At 44.3% G+C, this 13,004-nt stretch overlaps 2 protein-coding genes across 6 annotated transcripts in view; one reads left to right on the top strand and one right to left on the bottom strand.

Moving 5' to 3' along the window:
• The window catches only part of LOC147013297 (transmembrane protease serine 11D-like), a 19,418-nt gene extending 12,751 nt beyond the window's left edge, over positions 1-6,667 (top strand). For all 5 annotated transcript variants that reach the window (XM_085854993.1, XM_085854996.1, XM_085854995.1 and 2 more), the window contains 5 exons: positions 3,878-3,904; positions 4,242-4,410; positions 4,732-4,991; positions 5,216-5,352; positions 5,627-6,667. In XM_085854993.1, coding sequence (XP_085711119.1) covers positions 3,878-3,904; positions 4,242-4,410; positions 4,732-4,991; positions 5,216-5,352; positions 5,627-5,824 — 791 coding nt within the window. In that variant the 3' untranslated portion in view covers positions 5,825-6,667. The remainder of the gene's footprint in view (positions 1-3,877; positions 3,905-4,241; positions 4,411-4,731; positions 4,992-5,215; positions 5,353-5,626) is intronic.
• Positions 6,668-6,788: 121 nt separating this feature from the next.
• The window catches only part of LOC147013298 (aspartyl/asparaginyl beta-hydroxylase-like), a 29,969-nt gene continuing 23,753 nt past the window's right edge, over positions 6,789-13,004 (bottom strand). Inside the window, exons 11-14 of the mRNA XM_085854992.1 lie at positions 12,718-12,853; positions 12,329-12,420; positions 12,003-12,136; positions 6,789-8,382 (exon numbers count right to left, since the gene is read on the bottom strand). Of these exons, the coding sequence (XP_085711118.1) occupies positions 8,232-8,382; positions 12,003-12,136; positions 12,329-12,420; positions 12,718-12,853 (513 nt within the window). The 3' untranslated portion in view covers positions 6,789-8,231. The remainder of the gene's footprint in view (positions 8,383-12,002; positions 12,137-12,328; positions 12,421-12,717; positions 12,854-13,004) is intronic.

The following is a 13,004-nucleotide window of genomic DNA, read 5'->3' on the forward strand; positions in this document are numbered from 1 at the left end:
TAACCCTAACTATGCTCACCCTAATTCTAACTATGCGAACCCTAACCATAACTACGAGAACCCTAACCCTAACGATGCTAACCCTAATTCTAACTTCACTAACCCTAACCCTAACTATGCGAACCCTAACTACGCGAACCTTAACGCTAACTACACGAACCCTAATTCTAACTTCACTAACCCTCACCCTAACTATGCGAACCCTAATCCTAACGATGCTAACCCTAATTCTAACTTTACTAACCCTAACCCTAACTACGCAAATCATAATTCTAACAATGCTAACCATAATTCTAACTACGCTAATCCTAACCCTAACTACGCAAATCATAATTCTAACTGCGCCAACCCTAATTATGCTAACCCTAATTCTAACTTCACTAACCCTAACCCTAACTATGCTAACCATAATTCTAACTTCACTAACATGAGCCCTAACCGTAACTATGCTAACCCTTATTCTAACTACACTAACCTTAACCGTAACTATGCTAACCATAATTCAAACTACACTAACCCTAACCCAAAAGTTTGGCAATGGCATGTTCAAAATATGAAGAAATTGAAAATGTTTTCCCAAAAGAGTGAATAATTATGCATAAATTATATTAATGGAATTACAATAAGAATAACTAAACTTACTGAAAGTTCAGAGTCATGTTTTGAAATCAACAGGAGATTGAACTCAGGACCCTAAGATCCCAAGCCAGTGAGACTGTTTCACCCTCTTTGCCTTTGCTTTGAAGGGGAACCCAATGCTCAAACCACCTCGACACTAATCTATCCCTTGCTGCCCTACAAAACAGTTATGTGTCTTTTTCCAATTTCTGAACAATAAAGTGGACAATTTTGCGATTAGAAATCAAAATCTTGTTCTTCTTCAGATAAGCCGTGACGTGGCATCATGAAGTCGAACACTGTATCCGTACTATCTACAGGTTACATCGCAGTAAGATAGAACTCAAATGGAGAATACTTTTCGATTTTCCTCAAATATGCTGAGTCGATGCGTCCTTTGTGGTTGTCGTAATACAAGCCAAGATGGTTTCATGCTACACCAATAGCCATAACACTTTAAATTTGCCATTAATTGGACGAGGTTTGACCAAAATACCCAAAGGTGGATCGGGCCGAGTGCTCGGAACATGTTACAGAGCACTGTTATGAAACAACGGAGATGGATAGATCTTGTGGTTATCCACCACGATTGAGAGAGGATACCATCCCCATGATTAAGCGGAAGAAACAGCCGTTGCTCGAAACTGTAAGACCATCTCTACCGAGCTACCAGCACATGTACATGGACAATTTGAGCGGTGAATCAAACACCTGTTGCCATTGCCGGCAGTTACCACAAAAGCACCGGAAAAATAATGATCTATTATCAACACAAATGTCTACTTATAGTGGGGAGAAAGAATGTACTTTATCATATAATCCTCCAAGAGGATAATTTGATTGAGGACACTAAAACTTTCAAGGATCCCACCACCCTTCACCTCCCACCCCCTCCTCCACAACCCCCCATCAACGATCTATCACCACCACAATAGCAACCACCACCCAACACCCTCCCCCTCTACACTACCCACCACCACTCCACACCCCCCTCCACCATCCCGCCACAATCTCTCTCATAATACCCACAACCAACCCACACCCCATGAGCACCACTCCCCCATCCACTGGGGCAGGAAATCAACACAGCATGAACACAGCACCACACCACAGCCACGGCACATCACAGCGTCACAGCACCACGACAGATACAAATGGCGTCCTGGAAAAGTATGAAACGGGTCTATCCCTGTAACATCAGACACCTGGTCATCCATCCTGCGATGGAGGATGGTCCCCGGGGTAATACGGGGGGAATGATGAAGCATTCATTTCCCATTTTGTCCACGGTATCTGAGTGGTGGTGGTTGCGGTATCTGAGTGGGCCTGGGCGGTGTCGGCTGTCGGGCGATGATGGGTATTTCTCCTTGAGTAATATAGTTTATCAATTAATACAAAATCACTTATAAACAGTCAATTCATTTGAAAAACAAAATCTATCAATCTGAAGTGACCATGTGACCAGCGTTTTCATCTTCACTAACACTTCTGCCTTCTTCCTCTGATTCGCTCGCATTGGGCTCGAAACGATATGGCTCCACAATTCCCCCGAAATCGTTTCCAATTGTAATTTTGGCTTCACGTGTTTCTTCAAAATCCCACCGATCAGTTTCGACGTACTGAGAACCATCAGGTTTGCTCATGACGGTGGAATCGGAACCTGAATCCGAGCTCGACGTGCACCGTTTCTCTATGAAAGCCGCCATTCGGATCAGAGTCGGTTCAAGATGTGACGTCACTGGCTAAATCGAAAATCGACACTGTGATTTGGCAACAAAAAAAAAAATTCAAAAATTGTTTGTGACGTCACAGGCGAAATCGAAAATCGACACTGTCGGGATATTTTCGACACTGATTGCAAGAAAAAGGAAAATCTATTCCCCCCCATTTAAATTAGATTGTGATTAATGATTTTCAATGGTTTTCAGAAAAAAAATTGTTGGCATTTGGGGTTCCTCTATAATAAGCCGTTGTGCATAAAAGGAATTTTGGTGTCTCGTGTCATCCAAACCGTTTGATCACGGTCCTTTCCCGGATCATGCCATTCTCTATTATGCTCCGTACTCGCTAACCTTACCGAAGGATTCCAGAGCCTTGTTTTCAGATCCCATGGGGGCACCTCTGATAGGATTAGATGGAGTCGTCTCACTTAAAGTAAATATCAACTCCATGATCACTCGCCTCAGTCGACCACTAAAATATTGTCTGTACATGTTTGTGGTGAGGATGTTGACATCATGGAGAGATTCACTTACCTTCGCAGTGATATTCATGTCTCCACATGTTGTGAGCCAGAGGTCAACAGACGTCTGGGTCGGGCCTGGGAAGTCATGGATTCACTGTATCATGGGGTGTGGCGCTGTCGGTACCTGTGAAGGCGTTTGAAAGTCCGAGTCTTCAGGTGTTTGGTGCCTCCAGTCTTGCTATATGGATGTGAGACTTGGACTCTGACCAGGGATCTGAGATGGAGACTTAATTCCTTCGGTACCAGGAATCTTTGGAGAATCCTTGGCTATCGCTGGTGTCCAACGAGTGGTTGCTGAGAGAGACTCAAATGAGATTTGTTACCTGCATAGTCCGTGAGCGTCAGCTGTGGCTGTATGGACATGTGACTCGTTTTCCTGACGCTGATCCTGCTCACCAGATTCTCTCAGCAAGGGAGCCTCGCGAGTGGAGGAGGCCAATAGGCCAGGCATCTGCCTAGGGGATGGCCAGACGGAGGCCCCTGGAGTACTGGCGGAAAGTGGACGCAGCAACGTACTGCTCCGGCGCATGCTCCCATACCTGACCTGACCTGACCCCATGGGGTCCCTATGATTTTGATTGTATAGTCCCTCTATAGTTAGAGGAAGATGTATTGACCCCATGGGGTCCCTATGATTTTGATTTGATTGCATAGTCCTATATAGTTAGAGGATGATGTATTCACCCCATGAAGTCCCGATGATTTTGATTTGATTGCATAGTCCCTCTATAGTTAGAGGATGATGTATTGACCCCATGAAGTCCCTATGGTTTTGATTAGATTGCATAGTCCTTCTATAATTAGAGGATGATGTATTGACCCCATGGGGTCCCTATGATTTTTATTTGATTGCATAGTCCTATATAGTTGGAGGCTGATATATTGACCCCATGAGGTCCCTTTGATAGGGTTCCACACGGAATAGTCCGATAGTTCACCATAATGATATTCAAAATAATTTTGGTTGAAAAGGACCACATGCACCGACTAATCTATTCGTTCCCTTTTGCCCAGGCTCGTGCAAATCCCTGGAATGTTCTGGTAAGTGTGTTGTGGTGTTCGAGGGAGGGGTGAATTGTGGATGTGCAGGTAAACCAAACCTAGACCCTTTTCGACTGCACTGATATCACACAAATTTGAATACAGATCTGGGTTGACCTGTTTGGTGTCCCATCTGAACCAATGGCTCACGATGCTTGGAATCCTGGTTAAAATCCAATCTACTGTTGGTGTTTATCCATTAAGTAAACAGATGTCTCCTAATGTCTTTGTCCTACTTGTGATTTACGTATAAGCGATACCAAAGAGCCTGATATCAATTTTTTAAAAATATTTAAAACATACAGTCATGAATGACCCCTTTGCACTCTTTTGGCAGATCACGGATTCATGCACAAAGATGGTGCACCACGAATCACCAACGGGGCCCAAAGCACACACAAGTGGCCATGGCAGGCGAGCTTGCAAGTAAACCGCAACCATATCTGCGGTGCAGTGGTCATCAGTAACAGATGGTTACTCACGGCACGACATTGCTTGAATGAACGGTGTGTATCAACCATCTCTTCCCCACTCCACCCACCATCCCCTCCACCAAACCCACCATTAAATCTGCAGTGATAAGGAACCTCCTCAAATCCATCCACCCTGGTCTACAAATTCCATCCCCTACACCCACCCTCTTCTCGCTGATGGAGCCCAAGCAGAAATAATGTTGTTCAGGCTGAGTGTGAATGTGAGCTTGTGAAATCCACATGCTCGATGCACGCTGTCCCTTTTGGCTAGTGGTACATTGTAATGTCCTGTTGAGATCTCTCATTCATGTTACCCACTATTCTCATCCCCCCTCCCCTCCCCCCCCCCGTTAGTTGGTTGCAGCAGCTCAGTGTCCTCCTGGACACATTGAATCTCGACAATCAAGATGCATTGAGGGTTGGAGTGAGCAAGGTGATCCAACATCCAGGAGAAAACCATGACAACGATTTGGCATTGCTGGAGCTCCAGGACCCTTTGGACATGACATCCTGCTCATCACGAAATGTACGGCCCATTGCTCTGCCTCTGCAATGGCAGCGATGGAACTACTCCCGCTGCTACATCACCGGATGGGGTTCATTGCACTACTCAGGTGGGAGTTTTGTGCCTCTGAGGACAACCCTCTTGTGTTTTTTTTTTAAATGTTGCATCGACACAAACAGGTCTTGCATCTGTGATGGGATACTTAGTTCAAATCCACCTGCGCTCCACCATGGCCAATGTGGCGTACGGCATAAAATGCATGCACGTGTTGTTTAGGAGGGGTGGGTTGGTAACGTGTCATATATTGAACTGAACTATAAGTGATATCCACAGGTCCCTCCCAGAAATCTCTGAATGAAGGAATCGTTAGGATCGTGAAAGCCAGTGAATGCAAAATGCTTGGAAACGACGAGAATGAATCGGGCAAGCTTTGTGCTGGGCAGCCACTGGGAGGAGTCGATGCGTGCAAGGTAACACCTTACAATGTCACCTGTAGTCCGTTACACGGGTTCCTAATATTCTTCATACAAGGATGTGAGATACTCTCGGAAAGAACATATTGTAAAATCTTTCATTCCGAACAAAGCCGATCGATGTTCCTCCAAGCGCAGTTAACGTGCAGTGCATATCAACTAGCTTGGACTCCAACTTGGCTGACAGTGACTTCACAGGAGAAATGAGCGATCACTGAATGTTTTGTGAGCTCGCAATGCATTCTTGGACATGATCCAACTTGCTTTTCAGGGTGACTCTGGTGGACCGCTGGTGTGTGAGGAGAGAGAAGATCACTGGGTGCTCATCGGCCTAACAAGCTATGGACGAGGCTGCGGAGGGTCTTTCCACGGGGTGTACACGCGAGTGATGGCATACCTAAAGTGGATCCGAGTGCAAGTGCAAGAGGATGTTTCTTGTGATAAGAGACAGCTCTCAACGGTATCTTAACAAGGGTCATGAAGGAAAGGTCTTTGGAGTGAGTGTCCTTCATAGACCTTACGTGACCCCGACTGACAAATCTGAACGAGATCGGTGATTCACCTGGTTTATTCACTCACCTTTGAACTTAGTCTGGTTTTGGGTTTGATTCCCGACCCGACTGTAAGTCCTGGTGCTCCACAGGCACAGTGTTGCACCGACGAGTGCTACCATCCTTGCGAAGAGGACGTTAAACCAGCTCTTCCATCTGCTAGCATTCTCTGGACATTAAAATAATCCGTGCTACATTTAAAACTTGCACACCGATGTGTTGGTTGGTTGGGAATGGTACCTTGAAACCATTCCCAAATCCTGCCTTAATGTACAGGGGCACTGCATCTCAGTGGCTTATCCAATGACATAACCAGAAGACTGAATTCATAATGACACCATAGTCCAATGTGCATTAGCTGGAAGAACGTTCCACCTTTTGTACGGCATTTGAATGAACTTGAACGTAGTTCCTTCTATTTAAGAAGAACAGCTTTGACTATCGGAACAAGTCTGATCATACCTTAATGGGCAAATTATAAATGTATCAAAACTTTTCAATCCATTCTATATCTGCAATGTGTATATGAAATGAATAATATATATATATATATATATCTTCTTCTTCTTTCGGCTGCTCCCATTAGGGGTCGCCACAGCGGATCATCCGTATGATCCGCATAGTGATTTGGCACATCACCGCTCGTGATGCTACTTGCTAAATTCAGCTTTTTAAGCCGGCCATCTTCGAGGTCACCGACCTCCAACCCAACATCGCTCAGGGCCCCATGGCATGGGTCTGTACACACAACATTATTTCCTCAATGCAGCTCCTGTCAGTCATTTTACATGAATTTTTTTTCATGTTAAACTTTTCTTTTTTAATTGAGCAATACGGAAATAAAAACAAGCAATTAAAACAAACTTTTCATCAACTTCACTCTTACTTTCATAATGCTTTATTATAAATATTAAATTTGGAAAAATATGAAGGAAATGAGAAGTTTTTCCCAGAAGTAGTCTTGCAGTTTGGAAAGTTCATAATTTGACACAAGTGGAAGAGAAACATTGAAATCAAAGACATTTTCAAGAATGCAAATGTCTCTCCTAATTAACACTCATCAGGAAATATAACGAATGAGTAACAGGGTGCAAAATCTGTGTTCGAGCAAACCGAAACAGTCATTCCTATGTTGCTGCAGATTTTGACCTTTGATCTTATGTAAAATGTAAAATGCCTTCCTGAAAACCTGATAAATCAGGACGGAACAAAAATACGTGAAAACAAATGTTGGCAAATTCAATCACTTTTGCCCACATCCACCAGTCGACGAGTGGCCGTATTAAACAGGTGGCCACATGATTAAGGTTATAAAACACTGCAGCGTATTTCTCTTTGCAAACGTTAATGCAGGTTGATTTAGCCACACAATGCACCTTGCCATATAATCAAAGTTTTCCAATTAATAATGGGTCAAAGGTCAGATGAGGCCATAAATAGGTCAACTACTTTACAAAAAGGGTTTAAAGGATACCCCAAGGTGTGTGTATGTATCATCACCTGCAAGTGCACACATCAAGCTTTGCATTTAGACCAATGTCTGTCTGATTTAGTCTGTAGAGGATGTCGCAAGGTATTTTTGTTGTTGTTGGTGAAGTTATCTGGATTGGTTGGCCAAAAACCTTAATTTCACAACCACTGACCTTTGATCCACACATAATCCGGAAAATGACTGTAATCTAAAATGTTTCTCCGCAATGCTATCGAGGGTGTTTGAAAGTCCTTTGTACCAAATCCTATTTTTATCGACATACAAGGTAAGGCAAAATGTCTGTTTTTTTTAGTGTTTCGCTTTTGACCCCATCAAGTCAGAATGGGGGCATAGATCAAAAACTGAAAAATGCCTTGATGCCAGACTTGAAAAGGATTGACTCACAAATTCAGGAATGGTATGCGATTGTAATTTGTTAGAAAGGAAAGGAAGGAATAAAAAAAGAAACAAAATGATACATTTGCCCTCCCTATAGGAAGGGATGCAAATATCAACAGATGAGTTAGTTACATGAGTTATTACAAACTATACCACTTCTTCTTCTTCAAAAATATAACATCTCAAGATTAAAAAGTTGAATCACCTGGCCCTGTCGGGAATGATGTAATAGCCCAGTCCTCTTCCTTCGATCCAATAACATATACTATAAGGTTGTCTCTAGCGATACTGTCACACCGAGGTATTTCTGATACCAGAAGACACGGACAACCTCCTGACATTTTGACATCACAACAAAAATGGACCATCTCCATGCTGCCCTCATAAACCGTGCACATCTACCAATGTGCGATATTCCATTCCGTGAGCATGCCTGATTAGACCATGGTGGGCGTCTATATGGGCGACAGGGTACGTCGCTGGTGGGTCGTCAGACCGGGATGCCACACGTCCACGATGAAGATGAGTCGATAGCTTTGCGCGTCCTGCCATACCTCGTGCTCAAATGAGTCATCAAAGATGAGGACTTTCCCTTCCTCCCAGTACCTGTAAGAGAAAAGACAACCGTACAGACTTTAAGACCCAGGGCATTGGAAGAGGAAACAGAGAAGAAAGAGACCTCTATTATTAAAATATGAGACGACCCAAAAGGGAAGTTCGAACCAGATCTGGTGGTGTAATGCTTAGAGCGTTCACTCTGAGTATGGGAGGTTGGTGGTTGAAACTCCTACCGAGTCATACCAAAGAATTAAAAAAGTTGAGAGGTTGGCGGTTCAAATCTGTTGCTTCCTTGCTTGACGTTCAGCACACACGTGTGCGAGTTGTCCTGGCGCCTGTCCTCTTAAGTTAAGATTGCAGAAGATTGTTATTATTTCAGGTTAAGTCTGCTCTGTGTCTGCTTTTGTAAGTTGCTTGTACATTGTCACACCTCACGTTTTTTCCTATCCCTGCATTACACACACCAATAAAACTATTCACTGTACCACATAACTTTCCTCGCCGGCTTGTAAATAAATTATTATTAGAAATGTTCCCAACTCGTTTTTGTCTGTTCTTTCATTGATCCAGCACGGTCCGAATCCTAGCTTAGCCGGGACTTTATTCCCATTGATCCGTTCCTTTTAGCCGGTACGTCCATTGCAGTGTCACTCGGCTGCATCCGATCTGGTTCGAACAAGGCGTACCGAGGGCGTGTTCTCCGGTAATTAAATCACGTGATTAATTAGGTAACCTGGTTAGCGCATAGACGGGAGGACTCTCGGTCACGCGGTTGAGTTATTGGCGTTCATGGTCGGTTAGCGACCCGTCGTGTCATGGAATTATTCGTGTGCGACGGCCTACAATTCCGGGGAGTCTGGTGGGAATCCGAGATAGCTTCCCCCACCCCCAGTGGCCCTCTCACCCAACACCCAGCCCGCAACAGTATTATGGATGTGAGGAGGAGGGGAAGAGTGTGTGGGGGGGATTAAATTGATATGGAATAAATGAGTTGAAGGAAGTAGGACAATGGTAGTAAAGAGAAAGAAGGTATGGAGATTAATGTCAGAGAAAGTGACACGTTTCGGACTCACGGAAGAGGTGGGGTAGGTTAGGGTTAGAATTTGCTGTTTTGTGTACATACAGCAAATAACAAGGGCCTCTTGGAAAAGAGTGAGGTGCAGGTGTTAAGGGGTACCTATATATTTAACACAGTGAAGATCATCCCCCATGAACTGTCATCCACCTGTGAAGGTGTACTGAGGATAGGCAAGAAAACGCTTTTGAAATCAAAGTAAACGTCCGTCCGTCCGGCCTGCATTGACATTGTATATGCCTGTAAGGGGTTGACCCTGCCAGATAAAAGGTAAGTTAAAGTTGTGCTCTCAAATCAACCCATTCTCCATTTTATCTTGTTTTTACAATGGAGTACAGATTCAGGTGCTTTAGTTTATTGCCCTCTTATCATCACAGTGGCACTGAGCTGTGACTTGTCTCATCTGGGTTTGATTCCCCACCCCACTAAATTATCAGATCGGGGTTTCCCAGGCAGGGCATTATATCATAAAGTGCTCCATCCCTTGGGTAAACATTAAGCCGGGTGTCCCATCTGCTATCATTAGGTACTGGATGAGAAGAATCTCAGGCTGGCAGGATGGCCGAGAGTTATGCACAATCTCCTCCAAGTCATCTAGCCTGGGTTAAAATGCCGACCCAGTTATAAACTGTACCCTGATGTTTCACACTGAGGGTGATTCATCGATATGTTGTGTGACATCCCTCGGATGGACGTTAAATTGGGATACCCATCTGCCGTCATTAGTTGGTGGATGTTAGAGATCCCACGGTGTCCTTCATGAAGAGTAGTTGCAATATCGCTGGCACCCTGGCCAAATTCAAAATTCCTGTCCTAACCTACTGCTGGGAGGAGAATGGCAAACCGCCCAGCATGACCACAGGCCAAGAAAATACTCTGTGGCAGAACCAACACGCTGTACTCACATAATATGGTGAATCGGATCGGATGAGGATCTCACAACGACTTTCCCAAACAGAAGACGAGTTATCGACAAACAGCCTGAACAAATTACAAATCCCTGCCCCGACTAAAGGCCCTGTCACACCTTGACGATTTAGCCAGCGTATGCCTGATGTATGCAAAATTTGGCTAAAACGCTGGCACACGTCGAATACGTTATGGGTAAGTTTGTATACGTTAAGAGCACGCTGGCTTTTTTCATAGTATGCTGGCATACGTCGTAGTACGCCGAGGTGTTAGACCAATTTTCCATGCTTGAAATTTTTCGACGTATGCCAGCGTATGACTCACACGTTCCGCATATGCTGGCCATAAGTTGTCGGCACGTTATGCGATCGTTGACACACGTCGACACACGTTACTTGTAAGTTACTCATAAGTCGAAACACGTCGAGGTAATGTTTAGCGTACCCAAAACTTATTTCTAACCTATGAGTAACGTGTTGTCGGCACGTTACACGATCGTTGACACACGTCCACACACGTTACTTGTAAGTTACTCATAAGCCGAAACACGTCGAGGTAATGGTTAGCGTCAGTGTTCCAGACTCCCTAGTTTTTTTTTTTCTTCGGTATGACAGTGATGTTGACGCTTCGATTTCTAGTGCGGTTATAATATAATATAATTAATAGGCTGCCGCTCAACGATTTAAATCATAACCGCACTAGAAATCGAAGTGTCAACATCACCGTCATACCGAAGAAAAAGAAAAATAATAATAAAAAAAAACCAGGGAGTCTGGAACAGTGATGCTAACCATTACCTCGACGTGTTTCGACTTATGAGTAACGTACAAGTAACGTGTGCTGATGTGTGTCAACGATCGCGTAGCGCGCCTACAACTTATGCCAGCGTATGCGGAACGTGTGTCATACGCCGAGTACGTCGAGAAATTTTCAACTTGCTGAAAATTTCTCGACGTACTCGGTGTATGACGACGTATACCAGAAAACTACGACGTATGCCAACGTACTATTAACGTATACAAAACTTACCCATAACGTGTTCGACGTGTGCCAGGTTGGTTCGGCAAATTTTTCATACGTCGGCATACGCTGGCTAAAACGTCAGGGTGTGACAGCGGCTTCACACTTCGATGTCTAGTGCGGTTATGATTTGAATCGTCGAGCCGTAGCCTATGAATAGCCTACGCCACGTGATCGTCGGCGATACGCTGCCGCGCTATGCATAAGCTACACTATCGCTGGGCATAGGTTGTGAACACCGACAACACGCTCAGCATTCGTTGGTATAAGTTATCTATATGTGATTAAAACGTTCTGTGTACGTTACTAATACATTATGCATACGTCCAACATGTTATTATACGCCCAAAAATTAAAAAAAAACATCAACAGTTCAGCGTACGCCAGCGTTTTACATACATTTTGAGACCTTGCCATACGCTGGCTAAAACGTCAAGGTGTGACAGCCCCTTAACATCTGGAGAGCAAAGGCAAACCACCCGGTGTAACGCATGCTGTGGGGCTGTTTTAGCAACACTGCAAAGATCATCAAAGTGATACTTCTGTCACTCTTCATCATATTGTTGCTGTGTTTGCTGTTGTTGTTAATGCTTCGAATTTCAAACCAAACATTCAGTGACAACATGTGTTGAAGAAAGCCAGGTGATGCAATGCAGCCAATCACCTGGTTTCATTTCCACAGCGAATGCTGCACCCGTCAGGAGGGATGACCAGGCCAAGATGCAAACGGAGTCGGCAGTTTGTGGGTCCAGTGTGTGGCCACACATGCGTACCAGGCTGCATGATGGAAAACTTTACCTGCCAACCAGAGATGTACAAGGTGAAACATCAATTTGATTTGGAAGGTCAGGTTTTAAATCATGAGTTTCGCCATAAAACACCATAGGAATCACGTATTCCTTACTCACACACTCGTCTTGTATTTAAGACCCAATACAAGATTTAATATTATTTTGCTTCAGAGTTTTTCGTTTTATTTTGTGAGCTCACCTGGCCCCTGGTGCAACCCACAGACTCCGGAAACCTTTCCATGATGGCACAGGTACGCGGCGTCTGCAAGCAGCTTTTTTCATTCCTTCGACCTACAGGTGTACAATAGTTTGAGGCCTGAGTACAATGGTGGACCTGTTACTCAATCCTCGGTGGGACAGAATGGAGTGTGCAGGGAGTCATTGAATATCTCGGCAGAAATAAACTTATTACAAGGAAATGGCTTTTCATGTGTGGCCATAATGCTAGGTGTCGGCCGTTGTGGGCAGTATGAAGAGTTGGTCAGGTGCGTGATTTGTGAATGTGGACACGAGACATCGTTTGCATGGTTTATGGTGCACAGAACCGATGGGATGCAACGAAGCTCAGAGGGTATTGTGCCAACATGCCTTGTTGCCAAAGAGTGAATTGTTTCCAGTTGCCTGACTTCCGTAGATTTTCATCCTCAGACAGGAAAAGGCTTTGCTGCTTGTCCACCACGGCAAGGGCTTCATCCCTTATTGTGTGCCAGCCCTTTTCTAACGCCTGTGAGTCGATGCAGACATTTGATGGGTAAGTTTATTCAACAGATGAAAACTTCCACTATATAGCAGCAGTAAAAGAACATGTCAATGTCCATAAGGGACAAAGGTCATGTCCACACTGTTTGGAAAAAAAAAAAAAGGGTGGAGATGAA

This window comes from Eptatretus burgeri, chromosome 14 (genome assembly GCF_056783735.1).
Source record: "Eptatretus burgeri isolate ZD-2024b chromosome 14, Ebu_testis_v1, whole genome shotgun sequence".
Taxonomy (NCBI): domain Eukaryota; kingdom Metazoa; phylum Chordata; class Myxini; order Myxiniformes; family Myxinidae; genus Eptatretus; species Eptatretus burgeri.